Source organism: Onychostoma macrolepis, chromosome 21 (genome assembly GCF_012432095.1).
Source record: "Onychostoma macrolepis isolate SWU-2019 chromosome 21, ASM1243209v1, whole genome shotgun sequence".
NCBI classification, from domain to species: Eukaryota; Metazoa; Chordata; class Actinopteri; order Cypriniformes; family Cyprinidae; genus Onychostoma; species Onychostoma macrolepis.
This window is the reverse complement of record NC_081175.1, coordinates 5,375,034-5,395,364: the sequence shown is the minus strand read 5'-3', so window position 1 is coordinate 5,395,364 and position 20,331 is coordinate 5,375,034. Positions and strand designations below refer to the sequence as shown.

At 36.8% G+C, this 20,331-nt stretch overlaps 1 protein-coding gene across 1 annotated transcript in view; it reads right to left on the bottom strand.

The window, feature by feature from the left end:
• LOC131529094 (uncharacterized) overlaps positions 1-12,400 on the bottom strand; it is a 30,716-nt gene extending 18,316 nt beyond the window's left edge. The window contains exons 1-3 of the mRNA XM_058758610.1: positions 12,053-12,400; positions 6,431-6,555; positions 5,990-6,188 (exon numbers count right to left, since the gene is read on the bottom strand). Coding sequence (XP_058614593.1) covers positions 5,990-6,188; positions 6,431-6,555; positions 12,053-12,190 — 462 coding nt within the window. The 5' untranslated portion in view covers positions 12,191-12,400. The remainder of the gene's footprint in view (positions 1-5,989; positions 6,189-6,430; positions 6,556-12,052) is intronic.
• Between the last annotated feature and the right edge of the window lie 7,931 nt (positions 12,401-20,331).

The following is a 20,331-nucleotide window of genomic DNA, read 5'->3' as shown; positions in this document are numbered from 1 at the left end:
AATAGTTGTATCTCGGCCAAATTTTGTCCGATCCTAACAAACATACATCAATGGAAAGCTTATTTATTCAGCTTTGAGATGATGTATAGATCTCAGTTTTTAAAAATTGACACTTAAGACTGGTTTTGTGGTCCAGGATCACATATGGGTTTGGAATGACATGAGGGTCAATAAATAATGATAAAACTTGCATTTTTGGGGCATTCTAGGCTCATTACCGAAACATAGAGCACGGTCAGCAGCAATAGTGCACCACGGGACTGAGTACACCACATCAGCATCCGGCCAAATGTAGAAGTTATACATCTCCATCTATGCCAGGGGTGGCCACTGTCCTGCAGAGTTTAGCCCCAACCCTAATTAAACACACCTCAATCCAAGTAATCAGGGTCAAGGCAAGTGTGTTGGAGCTGGCTATAGCTAAACTCTGCAGGATATTGACCCTCCAGGAGCAGGACTGTACGTTCCTGGCCTATGCTCCCCTGCCAGGTGACATTTTTGGGGGAAATCATGTTTATGCTCTTTGTTTGTGCTTCTGAGTGTCTGATCTCTTGCCTACACACCGTTTTGAGAAGATTTACACAACTTGTTGGCGTTAACCTCGGTTAACCCCACTGTTGATCACAAGATGACCCCTGTCCCACAAACACATTCTTACAAATACATGTACCCATGAACTCTTGTACTCTACTATGTTATGACCAGAGCAGCTGTGGCAAACATGCAGCACGTAGATCATGTACAGGGGGCTTGAAGACCATTGCGCACAAGTAAACTACTGTATTTCAGCATGAATATGTTGAAAGGGAGGAATTTTGGTTTGATAAGACCTTTAAGGGTTTTTGCTGATTGAGATATGGTTCGGCTGGATATAATTATTACCATTTTTTAAAATTCTTCTGTATGGAAAAGCCTTTCTTAATTCCAGGTGTTAGGTAGGAATGCACAAAATACCATGTGTATGTACACTTAGGGATGACACTAAGTATTCTGTTGGTCACGCTATTCAAATGTCACTTCGTTGCCATGGCTACAGCTTGTATATTGTACAAACATTACGGTAAGGTACGATGATTGTTATGATCAAGAACATAAACATAATGGAGTATGTTCCAGGAAGGAGAGGGTCAAGGCTGTGAGTGGGCATTTGTGTATTTAGCATATGTTGTTTTTTTACAGCGTACATACCGTACACACATATTTGGGTTTGTACAGAATGTCCATTAGCATAAGACTTTCTCAACTTTTCTTGTTTCACACATTAAAGAGGTCTAAAAATAAAAAAATAATTGGGTTAAACATGAATTATTACTGTTGTAGTGTATTTGGGCTGTAATGGTTTTAACAGTGTAGCAGATAAAACGATCTGGGTGAAGTAAAGCATTGGAACTGAGTATGCCATTTTTTTCGATTTTATTTCTAATAAAAAATAATTAGATATTGTATATTTATTATAAAATAAAAAATAATAAAAAGCTATGATTGACAATGGGTGCCTGGGAAAAGACTGTTATGTCTGGATAGCCATGGTTAATAACAAGAATTTTGGCCAGGATCTGGCATACATGGGGTTTTATAAATGTGAAAAAGTTTGTTGTGTTTCATGCATGAGGCTCTTGAGCTTGTAAACCAAAGGTTAAAACCCTAAAAGAGGTCGATACTCAACTGCATAATGTGTCAACCATGTGTTCACATCTGTATAACCAAATCAGTCATTGAAGTAGTTCATCTGACTTACTGTTTGTATCAATCTGCTTGTCTGTATTTAAATGTTTTTTTCAGTGTGTGTATGAGTTTTCAGAGTCTTATTCTGTAGGCTACATTGTTGCGTGACAGCTGAGAAAGTGAGTCATTTGAATCATTCACTCAACTGTTTTGTTCAAAAACAAATTAATCCAGTCAAGTCACCTTTATTTTTATAGTGCTTTATACAATAGAACAATTCAGGAACAAAACAAACAACTATCTTTATGAGTGAGTCACTGAATCATTCACTCAACCAATTTGTTCATAACACTGATTCATTTGGGAATGAAGTGTTGCCTCTGTGTGTTGCTAGGAGACTCAATGATTTATTGCGCTTTTGACTCTTTAGAACTACAGTGGAGGGGGGGGGGATTATTTGATCCCCTGCTGATTTTGTATGTTTGCCCTCTGACAAAGAAATGATCAGTCTATAATTTTAATGGTAGGTTTATTTGAACAGTGAGAGAAGGAATAACCACAAAAAAAATCCAGAAAAATGCATTTCAAAAAAGTTATAAATTGATTTGCATTTTAATGAGTGAAATAATTATTTGACCCCTTCGCAAAACATAACTTAGTATTTGGTGGCAAAACCCTTGTTGGCACTCACAGAGGTCAGACGTTTCTTGTAGTTGGCCACCAGGTTTGCACACATCTCAGGAGGGATTTTGTCCCACTCCTCTTTGCAGATCCTCTCCAAGTCATTAAGGTTTCGAGGCTGACGTTTGGCAACTCAAACCTTCAGCTCCCTCCACAGATTTTCTATGGGATTAAGGTCTGGAGACTGGCTCGGCCACTCCAGGACCTTAATGTGCTTCTTCTTGAGCCACTCTTTTGTTGTCTTGGCTGTGTGTTTTGGGTCATTGTCATGCTGGAATACCCATCCACGACCCATTTTCAATGCCCTGGCCCTGACGGTACATTACATTGCATTCTACTTATCAGTTCATGCATTCTGTGGGAATCAAACCCATGACCTTGGCATTGCTAGTGTCATGCTACAATTTCGAGCTTCAGAAATGCGCACATCCACAGTCACGTAGTTGGTCTGAATATCGAAACAGCGTTCTTGATCGTGTTTTGTGGTTGACCCGTCAGAATCGGGATTTCCAGAGAGCTGTGTAATAAGAGTACAGTAACACTAACATGTTACACAATGAAGCATCCTGGGAAACTATTTAGGCCACGGTGACAACCTTCAGCAATGTTTGACTCCTGTGCTGCTCTGTTCCTACAAATAGCTGCATTGAAAATTACCTTTCCTGTTCAGTGGGACAATTCACTTGGGCTTCCTCAACATCTGGGCAGAAAAAGTTAGAACTAGTTTGGCCGATCTAGTTTGCCACTGTAATGAATCTCCTCCACCATGGGGTGAGAAAATTTGAAGTGCAATTAAACTCAACAGATGCAGCAGGACTTTTTGAGGAATGGGGATTTCATTGTTGTGGCTTGAGCTTTGGATGGCCAACTCGAGAGCGACCAGCAGCTGTGTTTCGGGAGAGGCTGGGGGTGGATGGGCGGTTGGATTTGCTCCCTCCCGTCCCCACTCGGTAATTACTCTGGTGATTTATAATGTCCAGAAGACAAATGCAATGTCAGCTGAGACGTCCCCCCAACCGATGCCCTAAACATACAATTTCACACTACATTACCGACCCTCTCCAAGGGCAGCGGGATTTAATTGCCGCATATCCGAGGCCAAAAGTGCTGTGTCACTTGTTTCCTCACACAGTGCAAGTTTTCAACATTGGACAACTTCTTTCGACACTTTAAGAGCTGATGGGGGATGAAATCGGAGACTGTAATTCATCTGCACAGTAATCTACACATAATTCTTGGAATAACACAAGAGCTGCTAACATAGCTGGATCTTCAAAATTCGTCCTTATGACCCCTTGTACAATTGGGTGTACAATAGGAAGGGTCAAATGATAAACCAATACAACAATTATACATTTTCAGGTGGGTTATATTAATCAAATAATATCTGATGTCACTTTAAAACCAGTTTAGTCTTAGAAAAAAAAAAAAAAAAATCAAAGAAATACTTAACAAAAAAGAGAGTTTTGTCCTCATTTACCCTCATGTTGTTTCAGACCCATCTGACTTTCTTTCTTATAGGTGCAATTTTTGATTAATTATCTGGACACTCTTTCTATACAATGAACATGAAAGGGAAATGGGTTTGTAAAGCTCCAAAATGACCAAAACAGCACCATTAAAGTATATACCATATGATTTGTGTGCTATACGATAGCTTTTTGAGACTATCAAATTTAGGTAGCCTATGCCACAGCTCACAAACCAAATACGACAATGAAGCAAGCAAGAACAAATGGTGTTTTTCATCCGAGATGTTTAGATGGGATGATTTTCATAAAGTAAATTTTATTTTGTTTATCACATAAAACTGTGACTTTATAATGCATGAAATGAAGTACATGGGCCACCTTTATGGTGCTTTCTTTTATTTTGGAACTTGACAGCCCCAGACTCCATTCACTTTCAGTGGACAGAATATGCTTCAAAAATTCACCTTTCATTTTATACAGAAACATGAAGGTGAATAAATAATGATTTTTATTTGTCATTTTTCAATAAAATATCTGCTTAATGAACATCACCAAACACAGTAAAACCACACCCCCTACTGGCCTTAATCCTATGCTTCTCAAAGTTGTAAAGGTGAACACATGGGTTTGGATGTTTGGCAGGCTCCGCTAGGAGCTTGCTGACAGCTCGGCACAGTCTCTCAATTCCCATTGTGGCTTTCAAATGAGAGCAGGATCAGGTTTCATCAGATGGGGAGGAACTACAGCAAAGCATCTTAATAGGCATGAGTGGACGCTGGGTTCAGGACAGAGTCGGCAGTAACACTGCCAAGACCGGCGCTGGAAATATGAGCTTGCACCTGGGCTATTACGGAGAACATTTTGCTATCAAGCACAGCAAATGAGAATCTAGAGTCTGTGAATGGGACATTACCAATAACGTTTTGTGCATCCCATTACCGACCATATTTACAACAGAATCATAACTTGATTTGAATATCTGCAGCTGCACAATTGTAAAACAGTGCCTGAAGAATTTGGATCCAGCGCCTACTGCAAAGAGCTTTACTGCAACAAGCAGCGAATGTCAAAAGACACGTGACCAAAGCTCTTTAGCAATCCGACCGAGCGTCTGACTGTACAGCACATTCTCAAAGCAGAGGTGCTGAAAGACAGAAACAAGCTGGAGCAGTCGACCTTTGTCCCAAGCCGGGACATGACACCTCTCCAGAGGCTCTTCCATTACCAAAAAGCTCTTCTCTGGAAGTTCATGCCACGAGGACGCTGGAGATTTTAAATGCGGCCTCGGGGTCGACAAGCTTTTAGCCCCAAATGGTTTCAATCATGTAACACTGTGTCTGCATGGTACTGAACATGGTGAACTCGAGGGTACTCGCTCTAGTTAATGTCCAGATGGAATCATAAAAATGCTGGTGAAGACCTCCTGTAAAAAAATGCCATTGCTAAAAGGAGACCAGGAGTATGTCGTTATGTAGCATGTTTCCCACAACAAACCGTAACCTCTTGCAGTAATTCAGAGGTTTTACAATACCAGAAATGACGCAACACACTTGGCTTTCTTAAAAAGTTACATTTATTGTAGAAACGCTGCTATAAGTCCCATTAGAATATTGCAAGAAATAAATGAGAAGCATTTCACAAATCCAGCTGTATAAAAAGGATCATTTCAGTCCAAATAAAACATTTTCAATGTTATTTCGAGATGGATTTATTTTAATTTGGACAAATCAGCTTCAGCTTTTCTTTAGTTCTGAAAGAACTAAACCAGACTTCAAAAGCATGGGCTAGACAACCTGCTTTCACGTAACATGCTAAACACACACATACTGTGTTAAACAAAAAAACAAAAAATCCAACCACCTTAGATTAGTGCAAACTTCCAATATTCCAGTGCTCAGCAACTGTTCATCCACTGTAGCCAGGCACAGAAGGACAACTTTTGGTGATCTTCATGTGACAGCAAAAAGTGTATCCTTGTACCTGGAAAATGAAGTAGTATTACATGCTGGAAAACACATTGATTGTGTCATGTTTTTACATGTTGACCTCAACCACAACAATTCCAATATTAGGGGTGCACCTAGTTTTATTTTTTGTTTGATTCCAGTACTATATGAGATGATATAAGCATCTTATTTCAACATTTCTTAGCATGAATTTATTGTACCTCATTGCGTTTTGGCTGCAGTGTTGCTAGTTGTTTCCTGTTGTTCAGCATCAGGGGCTGAATTTGATGCACACTCTTCTTTCTTCTCTGCGGCTAGGAAATCATGAATGGCGTCCTCGATGTGTGGCCTGAAGATATGGTTTAATTTAGGGTCCACCACCTGAGTAATAATACGGTCCACCCCTGATTCCAACATCCCTGACCTGAGAGAATAAGCAAATATTTTCAATAAAAATGGAAACTAAACCAAAATTTTATTAATTACACTAGTTACCTTTCCTTTAACACAAGCTCTCTAAAACATCACAAATTTCACACTGTGCCAAAAAGGCCAAGTGTATATAATTCAAAACAGTTAAAACAAAGCTTACAGTTCAGACTTACAGTAAAGTACTGCACAACACAATCAAGTATAGAAAAATGTGTCCACTGAGATGATACATACTGAACTACGCTTTGTCTCAAGCCATTCCTCACTTGGTTCTTGTTGATGGACGGACTCCATTCTTGAGTACTGAGATGATTGGACACAAAGTTGTCCACCTTCTGTCGCAGATTTTGAAATGCAGGCTAGAGAGAGAGATGAATTCGTGTCAGTTTAAACATAGACAGACAGACAGACAGACAGACAGACAAAAGAACAGATAAATGACAAAAATGACAGACACAGATAGATAGATAGATAGATAGATAGATGATAGATAGATAGATAGATAGATAGATAGATAGACAAACGAACAGATAAATGACAAAAATAACGGGCGGACGGATGGACAGATTGATAGACAGACAGACGAACGACAGACAGACAAACAAACAAACAGAAATGACAAATGATAGACAGACAGACACGTATAGATAGATAGATGATAGATAAACGACAGACAAGATAGACAGACAGACAGATAGATAGATGATAGATAGATAGATAAACGACAGACAGACAAACGGACAGATAAATGATGGGCAGACGGATGGACAGATCGATAGACAGATAGATAAACGACAGACAGACAAACAAACAGATAAATGACCAAAATGATAGACAGACAAACATATAGATAGATAGATAGATAGATAGATAGACAGATAAATGACAGACAGACAAACAAACAAACAAACAAACAAACAAACAGATAAATGACAAAAATGACAGACAGACAGACAGACAGACAGACAGATAGATAGATAGATAGATAGATAGATAGATAGATAGATAGATAGATAGATAGATAGATAGATAGATAGATAGATAGATAGATAGATAGATAGATAGATAGATAAACAGATAGATAAACGACAGAGACAAAAGAACAGATAAATGACAAAAATAACAGACACAGACAGATAGATAGATAGATAGATAGACAGATAAACAGATAGATAAACGACAGAGACAAACGAACAGATAAATGACAAAAATGACAGACAGATAGATAGACAGATAGATAGATCGTAGGGCTGTGCAATTAATCAAATTCGATCATCATGTGCATCTCGTCAGTAAAGCCGGTTTCGTGATTAGCAGTAAATATCCATCACCTGCTTTCAGATGGAGCGGCAGTTAATACACAGACCCGCAGTTCACTGACAAGCTACACAATATCACGCTTATGAACGCGCATGATAATCGAATTCGATTAATTGCACAGCCCTAATAGATAAACGACAGACAGGCAGATAGATAAATAGACAGATAGATGAGTCAAAAACGAAAAGAGTGTTTCGTCAAAAAAATCTGCAGCACGTGCTTAGAATGAACAGTGCTATTGTTCATCGATCTGGAGGCTAACATAGTTACTGTTATTGTTCTTGGTGTGAACAGGCTTTAAGAGTGCCACCCAAGCTACTGGGTCCAAACTTAGTTTATTAGCTTTTTGGCTTTCTACAGTGCCTAGTGACTCCCTCTGTTCACGGGTGTCTATAATTAATCAATAATCAAATTAAACAATAACAAAATGCATTTAAATATTAATATTTATTAAGTTTAACACATATTTGTCAATGCTAAAATTCCTCATTAATCTGTAATATAAATAAGATGCTAAAATTGTTATTTATACAGTGATACTGTCATTCAGAGTAATGGATGACACTGTGGTGTAACAGAGAATGTGCATTACCCTGAATGACGAAACTTCTACATCAGCTAATATTTCAGGCAATCAAATGACCACCTGTTTCAAACAGTGAACTTGACCAGTAAAGTTAAATCAAAATTATTCACAACATCTACTTGTTTTTCAAAAAATATAACATTAAATGTGTGTTTTTTTTTTGGTATTTCACTGAATGACGTGTGTTTTTGTAACCTATGTTACCACATCATGAAAAGGTGAAATTATCAACTATTTAAGAGCAATAAACTGACTGTTACACTGAATGATCTCAGATAAACTGCATTGTCAGGACAAAAGTCCCCTGTCCATTTAAATACTTAAAAAAAAATAAATACCCAATAAGACATAGTCCTTTTAATATAAGACAGCTGATACTTCCTTGAAAATGCAGAGACAACAAATATATTTTTTAACTTGGTATTTTATGTTTATTTAAAGATGTATTGGTAAAATCAAAGTCCGGACCATTACGCTGAATGACAATTTTACACTTTGGAACATTATTTCCCCCATATTTTGACATTTTATTGTCACAAAAGTTATTTGAAATATGAAAGTAGATAATTGACTTGCATTTAAGATGTTTTTTATGCATTTAAAATGACTTTTGTAAATGTAATTTAATGTGGACACCAAAATGGTGACGTCTCATCTTTGACCCAGATACAGACAGACAGACAGATAGATAGATAGATAGATAGATAAACGACAGACAGACAAACAGACAGACATATAGATAGATAGATAGATAGACAGACAGACAGACAGATAAACGACAGACAGACAAAAGAACAGATAAATGACAACAATGACAGACAGACAGACATATAGATAGATAGATAGACAGATAAGCGACAGACAAACAGACAGACATATAGATAGATAGATAGATAGATAGATAGATAGAAAGACAGACAGACAGATAAACGACAGACAGACAAAAGAACAGATAAATGACAACAATGACAGACAGACAGACAGACATATAGATAGATAAACGACAGACAGACAAAAGAACAGATAAATGACAAAAATGACAGACAGACATATAGATACATAGATAAACGACAGACAGACAGACAGACAGACAGACAGACAGATAGACAGATAGATAGATAGATAGATAAATGACAGACAGACAAAAGAACAGATGACAACAATGACAGACAGACAAACAGACAGACATATAGATAGATAGATAAACGACAGACAGACAAACAGACAGACATATAGATAGATAGACAGACAGACAAACGACAGACAGACAAAAGAACAGATAAATGACAACAATGACAGACAGACAGACAGACAGACAGACATATAGATAGATAGATAGATGACAGACAGACATATAGACATATAGACAGATAAGCGGCAGACAGACAGACAGACATATAGATAGATAGATGACAGACAGACAGACAGACAGACATATAGATAGATAACGACAGAGACAAAAGAACAGATAAATGACAAAATAACAGACACAGACAGATAGATAGATAGATAGACAGATAAACAGATAGATAAGCGACAGAGACAAACGAACAGATAAATGACAAAAATGACAGACAGATAGATAGACAGATAGATAGATCGTGGGGCTGTGCAATTAATCAAATTCGATCATCATGTGCATCTCGTCAGTAAAGCGGTTTCGTGATTAGCAGTAAATATCCATCACCTGCTTTCAGATGGAGCGGCAGTTAATACACAGACCCGCAGTTCACTGACAAGCTACACAATATCACGCTTATGAACGCGCATGATAATCGAATTCGATTAATTGCACAGCCCTAATAGATAAACGACAGACAGGCAGATAGATAAATAGACAGATAGATGAGTCAAAAACGAAAAGAGTGTTTCGTCAAAAAAATCTGCAGCACGTGCTTAGAATGAACAGTGCTATTGTTCATCGATCTGGAGGCTAACATAGTTACTGTTATTGTTCTTGGTGTGAACAGGCTTTAAGAGTGCCACCCAAGCTACTGGGTCCAAACTTAGTTTATTAGCTTTTTGGCTTTCTACAGTGCCTAGTGACTCCCTCTGTTCACGGGTGTCTATAATTAATCAATAATCAAATTAAACAATAACAAAATGCATTTAAATATTAATATTTATTAAGTTTAACACATATTTGTCAATGCTAAAAATTCCTCATTAATCTGTAATATAAATAAGATGCTAAAATTGTTATTTATACAGTGATACTGTCATTCAGAGTAATGGATGACACTGTGGTGTAACAGAGAATGTGCATTACCCTGAATGACGAAACTTCTACATCAGCTAATATTTCAGGCAATCAAATGACCACCTGTTTCAAACAGTGAACTTGACCAGTAAAGTTAAATCAAAATTATTCACAACATCTACTTGTTTTTCAAAAAAATATAACATTAAATGTGTGTTTTTTTTTTTTTGGTATTTCACTGAATGACGTGTGTTTTTGTAACCTATGTTACCACATCATGAAAAGGTGAAATTATCAACTATTTAAGAGCAATAAACTGACTGTTACACTGAATGATCTCAGATAAACTGCATTGTCGGGACAAAAGTCCCCTGTCCATTTAAATACTTAAAAAAAAAAAATAAATACCCAATAAGACATAGTCCTTGTAATATAAGACAGCTGATACTTCCTTGAAAATGCAGAGACAACAAATATATTTTTTAACTTGGTATTTTATGTTTATTTAAAGATGTATTGGTAAAATCAAAGTCCGGACCATTACGCTGAATGACAATTTTACACTTTGGAACATTATTTCCCCCATATTTTGACATTTTATTGTCACAAAAGTTATTTGAAATATGAAAGTAGATAATTGACTTGCATTTAAGATGTTTTTTATGCATTTAAAATGACTTTTGTAAATGTAATTTAATGTGGACACCAAAATGGTGACGTCTCATCTTTGACCCAGATACAGACAGACAGACAGATAGATAGATAGATAGATAGATAGATAGATAGATAGATAGATAGATAGATAGATAGATAGATAGATAAACGACAGACAGACAAACAGACAGACATATAGATAGATAGATAGATAGATAGACAGACAGACAGACAGATAAACGACAGACAGACAAAAGAACAGATAAATGACAACAATGACAGACAGACAGACATATAGATAGATAGATAGACAGATAAACGACAGACAAACAGACAGACATATAGATAGATAGATAGATAGATAGATAGAAAGACAGACAGACAGATAAACGACAGACAGACAAAAGAACAGATAAATGACAACAATGACAGACAGACAGACAGACATATAGATAGATAAACGACAGACAGACAAAAGAACAGATAAATGACAAAAATGACAGACAGACATATAGATACATAGATAAACGACAGACAGACAAACAGACAGACAGACAGACAGACAGACAGACAGACAGACAGACAGATAGATAAACGACAGACAGACAAAAGAACAGATGACAACAATGACAGACAGACAAACAGACAGACATATAGATAGATAGATAAACGACAGACAGACAAACAGACAGACATATAGATAGATAGACAGACAGACAAACGACAGACAGACAAAAACAGATAAATGACAACAATGACAGACAGACAGACAGACAGACAGACAGACATATAGATAGATAGATAGATGACAGACAGACATATAGACATATAGACAGATAAACGGCAGACAGACAGACAGACATATAGATAGATAGATGACAGACAGACAGACAGACATATAGATAGATAAACGACAGACAGACAAAAGAACAGATAAATTACAAAAATGACAGACAGTGTTTTAAAACCGAGAGAGTTGCCAAAATAGTCATACTAGACCCTTTTTTGGGCGCCTAAGATGCCCAGAAGTGCTGTGGGCAGCTCACCAGGTTTTGAGACGCAGGCTCGGTTGTTTATATGCACCACTAGATCTCACCTTCGTGTCCACGTCTGCCAGACAGTCTCGCCTGAACTCATCAAACAGGCCTCTATTCTTCAGATGCTGCACTATGAGCGCGATGAGCTGCGGGTCTCCTGGAGGAGCACTGCTCAGATTGCTGCTGCCCTCTGCCATGAATTATGATCCGCTATCCACTGCCCTCGGTAACGGAGGAACACAAACCTCTCGCTCAGCCTTACAACAGATTCTGTCGCGATTGAAGTCTAATATTTAATTCTTGAGATAAAATAAACCCCCGAAGTTCTTACATGACAACAGAAGTAAATAAAAGCGCTTCCTCGTCTTCTTCTGTGTTGCTGTATGATGATGCGTTCCAGCAGACACACCGCCACCTACCGGACACAGCATTTCTTCTTCGTCTTGTTCCATGGCGAATAACTCCTTAGGAGAATTATCGCCACCTACTGTACTGGGTGTCAAATTAAATTTACACTGGTGATGAGCCTGAAATTAAAAAAAGAAAAGAAAAAAAAAGATCTTCATGCTCCACATTAGAGTTTTCCCATCCACACATGTTATAATCTAGACCCTAAACCTGACATGTATTAATTTAATTAGTTCTCTTTCCATTCAATCTTTTTCTAAAATATCTCCACGCTTCATTCTCCTCTCCCCATACTTAAAGTGACTGAATAATACATCACAAAAAGCACATAACATACATTTTCAGATACACCACACACATCGCATAACCCATTTCATGCAAACCCATCAGTGCCAGTGTTGATTTCAACCCTGTGTGTCCCAGTCTTAATCCAGACAGCCTTCTTCTTTCCTATTGCTTCCTTGATAATTAATCTTGCATGTATTATACTTCAGTATAACGATCACCATAATATAAATAAATCAATAATATAACATTTTTTATAAACTAGTGCTGTCAAACGATTAATTGTGATTAATCGCATCCAAAATAAAGGTTTTTGTTAACATTATATATGCATGTGTACTGTGTATAGATTTTATGAATATATACATTCACACACATACAGTATATATTTTGAAAATATTTACATTTATACATTTATAAATGTATAAATGTAAATTTATAAAATTTATAAATTTATAAAACATGGGCTTTCAACTTTCAGCTATCAGAAAGTGTGTGTGTGTGTGTGTGTGTGTGTGTGTGTGTGTGCGTGTGTGCGTGTGCGTGTGTGTCTGTGTGTTAAACTCTCACAACTGTGTTAATTACAGGCCTGGACAATTAGTTCAATTTGTCCAGAAGTACATTAAAAGGTTTCAGAAGCTATCTGATCAGTGATAATATTTTCATTTTATTTTATTTATTTTATTATTATAATTTTTTTTTAATGTGTAGATGAAAAGCTTGTGTTATATTACCAGTGCTGGGTGATTACTTACAAATTGGCATCTGTTACTGGTTTCAAAAGACATGTTTAAAAATTGTAGTTAGTAATGTAATCAAGATTACTAATTTTTGGCAATATATTCTGAATACTTTTGGATTACTTTTAGAGTACTTTTGACATAACTGGTCAAAAGAGAATAAAGTGTATGACCATTATCTCCGACATTAGAGAACACACAAATGTGTTGTAAAATTATTGAAATATTAACCTTAAATCTCAGTAAATATTTTAGGTCAAAGGTATCTGATTGACAAAAGGTTTGGGAACAAACTTGAACATGAACAAAAAATGTAAAAAGAATTTACCGTTGCGTGAATAATTTGTAATCATGAAAAGTAACTAGTAAAAGTAACTAAACAAGTAAAAGTAACTGTAATCTGATTATGATTACATGCAATAAGTTACTACCCAGCATTATATTATTTAAAATTAAACAAGATAGCCTGCTGATTCTGATTTATATAATGTAATATTCATTAACTTGATCACAAATCAAATTAATAAGCCATACATGATTGTTTACCGCCATACCTCAAAATGATTTTTTTTTTTCTCCTGTAAATCTTTTATGCTTCTAAACAGAGACGTATAACCTCTGCTGCCATCTCAAGAGGGTGGTAGTCCTGTCTGATTTTTATTCTACCCCGTAGGTCATTTCTGTGTAGTTAAAGTGACATTGTTACAGCTCATCTTAGACTCCTCTGTATTGAAGGCAACTGTGGTTACCGTGGAACATTTCTGAAAGGGCGAATTGTCCTGGCTAAGGATTGTCTGAGTGTGATTATTTTTTGATTACGATGGATTAATTGTGATAATGAAATGGAATAATGAAAGGCTATCACATAATATTTAATCTCAAATTATCCCATTGTGTAATTGGATGATTTGAAATCATGCGTCCTTGATGTTTGCTTCAATTGCAGGATGAAACGGTTGCCAAGCAACAACAGAGAGGAACCATAGTGACACTGATGAGGGGAAATGTAACAAATATGTCCCCTGTGGCCCCTCATTAGTGGATGACCATGTGTCTATATCACTCACAATATTAACAGTGTTAATAATAATGATAGCAACAGATATGTAACACTTGAAGCACATCCACATATTCATGTTTCATTTCAAAATATATAAAGTATTGCATTCTGAGTCCAAGGGGAGTAACCAATACATTTATAGCTACATATCTCAAATTATCTAGTTTAAATCTAGATGCCTTTTTGTCAATATTTGTACTTTTATTAAGCTTGTCATCTGACCTGAGAGGTACCAAAATATATTATGCCACAAGATGGCGACATAATATAAATGAGTGCCATCACAAGATCAGTTTCTGCAGTGTCTTTCAAGAGTGTTGCATTATTGAAGTCTTTTTTTTTTTTTTTTTTTACTTTGCTATTGTGTGACAAGGTTATCTTATCTTATCTTATCTTATCTTATCTTATCTTATCTTATCTTATCTTATCTTATCTTATCTTATTTATTTGTTTGTTTGTTTGTTTGTTTGTTTGACTATGCTATAGCAAAGTGAAACTGCTGTCTACACTTGACAATTGTCTGTCTCTTTATAAGAAATATTCTTTCTCAAATGTTTTTTGCACCCCCACATTTATGCTGGTGCAAAACAAAACAAAACAACAAAAAGCACAAACAAAACAAACAAACAAACAAACAAACAAAAAACTAGAACTGCAGGGACATGCATACAAACAAAAATTATCATTGGGCAAGAAAAAAAAAAAGCAAACTTTCATTCATTCATACATGCATAATCTAAAACAATAATATCATACAAAAGTGTTAATAATGATGATAATATTAAAAAAATGAAATGATCATAAAAAATTAAAAAAAATTAAACAATAATAATATTAATAAAAATACAAATAACTAATTGGTTCTGAGATAGAAGAAAAACATGTTAAGGTGCTTTTTGGACCTTTACAGCCCCTGGTCACTATTCTCACATCTCCTATTATGTTCCACTGTCAAAATAAATTTATACATGTTGAGTAAAAAAAAAAAAAAAAAGATCACAGAATTTATATTATATAATTTAATTCCCCTTTCCCCCATATTCTGTTGAATCAGAGTATATGTATATCTGAAAGGATATGAAATTAAAGAAAGGCAATGAGGCATTCATAAAAAGCATAATTGCATGGCAAATGTGGTCTTGAGGACATATCCAAATGAAATGTGTCAGATTCAATTTTTAGAAACAAGTCTCACAAGCTCCATCCTTATATTAAAGTGTCAATCAAATTCTGAAGGTGATTAATCAGATTATGACCTTTGAAAACATTCAATGGCTTTAAGCTTCCATGCCATGAAATCAGACATAAGAACACATGATGTCAAGTGGCTCCCTTTTGCACAAATCGAGCATAATTAAGCAATTTAGCATGAGTTCAAAGCAAATAGACAAATGGCACCTTATATAACCTAAAACTGAGCAGGCTTCATTTGTCTAGCAAGGCATTAACAGGATTCCCTATGATCATGTGAATTATTGCACACTCCTTTGTGTGGACACCATTCGTGGCTTCTGCTCTTATTGTTCAATCCATCGGAGCCTGTGAACAGATGAAAGTGGATACAAGATTATCAAGCTTGACAAATATAGAACATTCCCTGTCTTTCTCTATTCAGTCCACACAAAGTCACAGGGCTTCTGTATTGGATTTCCTTTTGACATCTCAAAAGATATTGAACAAGCAGTAATAGAAGCTCATCAGCTGGTGAAGTCTGTGCAAACGAACCCAGTTGGCCACAAAAATCTAATTTGCCGCTTTGAATGAGCATACAAGTCTTTTCGGTTGCCAAGGCAACTTGCTCCTTGTTCACTCTCTCCCCAAGCAGTAAGACGGCAACAGATTTTTATATCACGTTCATACTTGTTCTCACAGACTGAGATAATTACTATTCAAAATGTTTGCAGCACAGTATTTGCACAGAAAAATATCCACTCTGCCACCTCGCATGAAGACAAACTAGTGGAAAGAGCAACTGCCTGTAGACAGACAAATGAAATAAGTTGATGCAGGTGATATTGCTTACACTTCCTATTATAAACCCACATGACAAGTGTAATGAATCCTAATTGGATGATGTGTATTTTTGTCACATCTTGATGTGTGTGTTTGTGTGTAGATAGATAGAGATGAGATCTGAATGAGAAAACCTCCACCTCCACCAGCTCCACCTGTCTAGATCTACAACGAGATTTATGTACTGTATTCCTATTCAAACAGCAGCATCATATCTTCCATGTTTACAGCAGTGTGTCTGTGTATCTATTGGCAGTAGTGAGTCCATATTTGCTCTGTAGCAGCAGTGTGCATAGCAGATCTAGTGTGCCAATACCATATCTATTAACGTATATATATATATATATATATATATATATATATATATATAATTTCTTGGAGCAAAAAAGGTCCCAGAATTTCTTGCTATGGCCCTGGAATGAAAATGTATTCCCCTGTCATTCTTGGGAAACAGTGTAATTTTGTCACATAAAAAATAAAATAAAAAAATGAAGAACATTTGTATTTTTATAGCCACTTGAAAAGGTGACCTGAATAAATTATATTTTCCCACTTCAAACCAAAAGTACCAGGGCCATAATCACCATAGACTGAGGGACCACCACAAAAGTCCACAATTCATGATGTGGTCATCCAATATGGGTTTTTCAAAGGCTGATTTTTAAATATTACCCCAAGTTTTAATCATGTGGTCACAGTCTGCTCAGTGCCAGTATTTAAACCAATAGATAGTTACTAACTTTAACCCTAAATCACTTTGATTTGAAACTGAATGCTGTCATGTCAAATGGCAGTTAAACCGATGATAAAGTTGTGATTTAACTGAAGTAGTGACAGATCGTTACTTCCCTATTGTGAATATTAAAAAAGGAAGCAGATCTGAGTCCATATATGCAGTTGGTTTTAAGAAAAGGGCAAAAAATTGAGGTCAAATATATTAAAACATGCATGGATGACTTGTTCATAATAAGACCAATTACGTGCGTTTGAAATTATAGAATTTCTTTTGCATTAAAATGTATTAACTAATCTGACTATTAATACATTTCTGGTTAAAATAACGTTGACTATAAGTACTAGATAATTGATCAGAAATCCATTTATATACCCATCCATTCATCCATTGCCTATGTTCATAGGAAGCAGAAAAAAACAGAAACACTCCAGAAATAAAATGTAGATTAAATATGAAGCCAGCGGCTACACTGAAATTCTCATTATCACAGCAGATTGCTGTGTGACATGAACTGGCACGCAGATTTCCTAGAGGTCATCATTCAGACATACACAAAACTATCACAAGGATGAGAGAGGTTGTTCGCAAGATCTAGGGGACTTTTCAGGCATGACCTCTAGATGCTGTGAGGTCGAATTTTACTGTGGAGAGTTGCCTGGTCGTCCAATGAGAGCCTCGAGGACGGGAGCTTCATCAAGCAGGATGATTATGAGAGCTCAGCTGATGATGGCTTTGCTGAGAGATTGATGTGGCTCTGGGGTTGTCAGCTATTAATAATTCCTTGCCAGAGTGGCGGAGGCCACTGCTCTGATTGGAATAGATTGGATTGGCCATCTGTGTGGTCGGCATGGTTACCAGAGTGGCACAGCAGCAGGAAATGCATCCTAGGTGTGACGATGCTTCTGTGTTTGAGGGGTTTGTGTCTGACTAATCTAACCGTGTTCAAAGGAGAGTTCACTCAAACATGAAAATATATCATTTACTTGACGTCTTAAATGTGTATGGCTTCATTTCTTCTGTGGCACATAAATGAAGAGATTTTGAGAAATATTAGAATATTTACATTTGAGTTTGAATAAATGACCATCCCTACAGTATAAATTCTGGGTATCTCTTGTTCTTTGAAACCACAATAATGGGGAAGACTTCTGACTTGGCAATGATCCAGAAGATGAACATTGACACCCTCCACAAAGAGGGTAAGTCACAGAGGGTCATTACTGAAAGGTGTGGCTGTTTACAGAGTGCTGTATCAAAGCATATTAAATGCAAAGTAGACTGGAAGGAAGAATTTGGGTAGGAAAAGGTGCACAAGCAACAGGGATGACCGCAAGCTTGAGAATACAGTCAAGCAAAGCCGATTCAAACACTTGGGAGAGCTTCACAAGGAGAGAACTGAAGCTGGAGTCAGTGCATCAAGAGTCACCACGCTCAGACGTCTTCAGGAAAAGGGCTACCAAGCCACTTCTGAACCAGAGACAACGTCAGAAGCGTTTTACCTGGGCTGTGGAGAAAAAGAACTGGACTGTTGCTCAGTGGTCCAAAGTCCTCTTTTCAGATGAAAGTAAATTTTACATTTCATTTGGAAATCAAGGTCCCAGAGTCTGAAGGAAGAGTGGAGAGGCACAGAATCCATGTTGCTTGAAGTCCAGTGTGAAGTTTCCACAGTCTGTGATGATTTGGGCTGCCATGTCATCTGCTGGTGTTGGTCCACTGTGTTTTCTGATGTCCACAGTCAACGCAGCCATCTACCAGGAAAATTTAGAGCACTTCATGCTTCCTTCTGTTGACAAGCTTTATGGAGATGCTGATTTCATTTTCCAGCAGGACTTGGCACCTGCCCACACTGCCAAAGGTACCAAAAGCTGGTTCAATGACCATAGTGTTACTGTGCTTGATTGGCCAGCAAACTCGCTGACCTGAACCCCATAGAGAATCTATGGGGTATTGTCAAGAGGAAGATGAGAGACACCAGACCCAACAATGCAGAAAAGCTGAAGGCCACTATCAGAGCAACCTGGGCTCTCATAACACCTGAGCAGTGCCACAGACTGATCGACTCCATGCCACGCCGCATTGCTGCAGTAATTCAGGCAAAAGGAGCCCCAACTAAGTATTGAGTGCTGTACATGCTCATACTTTTCATTTTCATACTTTTCAGTTGGCCAAGATTTCTAAAAATCCTTTCTTTGTATTGGTCTTAAGTAATATTCTAATATTTTGAGATACTGATTTTTGACTTTCATGAGCTGTAAGCTCTAATCATCAAAATTAAAAGAAATAAACATTTGAAATATATCAGTCTGTGTGTAATGAATGAATATAATATACAAGTTTCACTTTTTGAATGGAATTAGTGAAATAAATCAACTTTTTGATGATATTCTAATTATATGACCAGCACCTATATATTAAAAATCACAATCAAGAACAGTCTTGCCAAGTCCTGCATTTTCCCGCAGAGTTGGGCTACTTTTGCTGCGGGCTGAAGTGAAACTCCTCGCCCTCCCAGAATGCAATTTGGACTGAGGTGGAACCCCCTGAAATAATGTGATTTTCGAACGATCTTGATAGCTAAGTTGCTGGTTTTATTACGCAGACTTGGCAACCCTATTTAAAAATATCAGAGTAATTTAACATTTATTCTTGACTACTTTCATAATTGTTGGAAGCTAAAATCATAATTGACAGTGAAACTTCATCTGAAGCCTGAAGTTTTACACCCAATCACAGGAAATGATGAGTAATGACCACTTCTAAAAGTCATTCATTGTAACCCCAATTTGGTCAAGATATTGCAATCTCGAGGAAAGTTAATATAAATCAGTGCAAAAGTATATTGAGAAAAACATTTAGCTGCATCACATTTTGTGATTTCACCCAGACATTAATTTATGAGAGTATCCTAATGAGTGACCACTGATTTACAGTAAACATGTGGAATTATGTTTTATATCTACAGGGAATTATGTTTGCACATCAAATCACATCAAATCTCACTCATACATACATTAAAAATGTAGATTTGGATGAATACCCCCTCCATGCTTACACTCTCAAGTCAAGAGCAGGCAGAAGCATGTCTTCATGAATAAG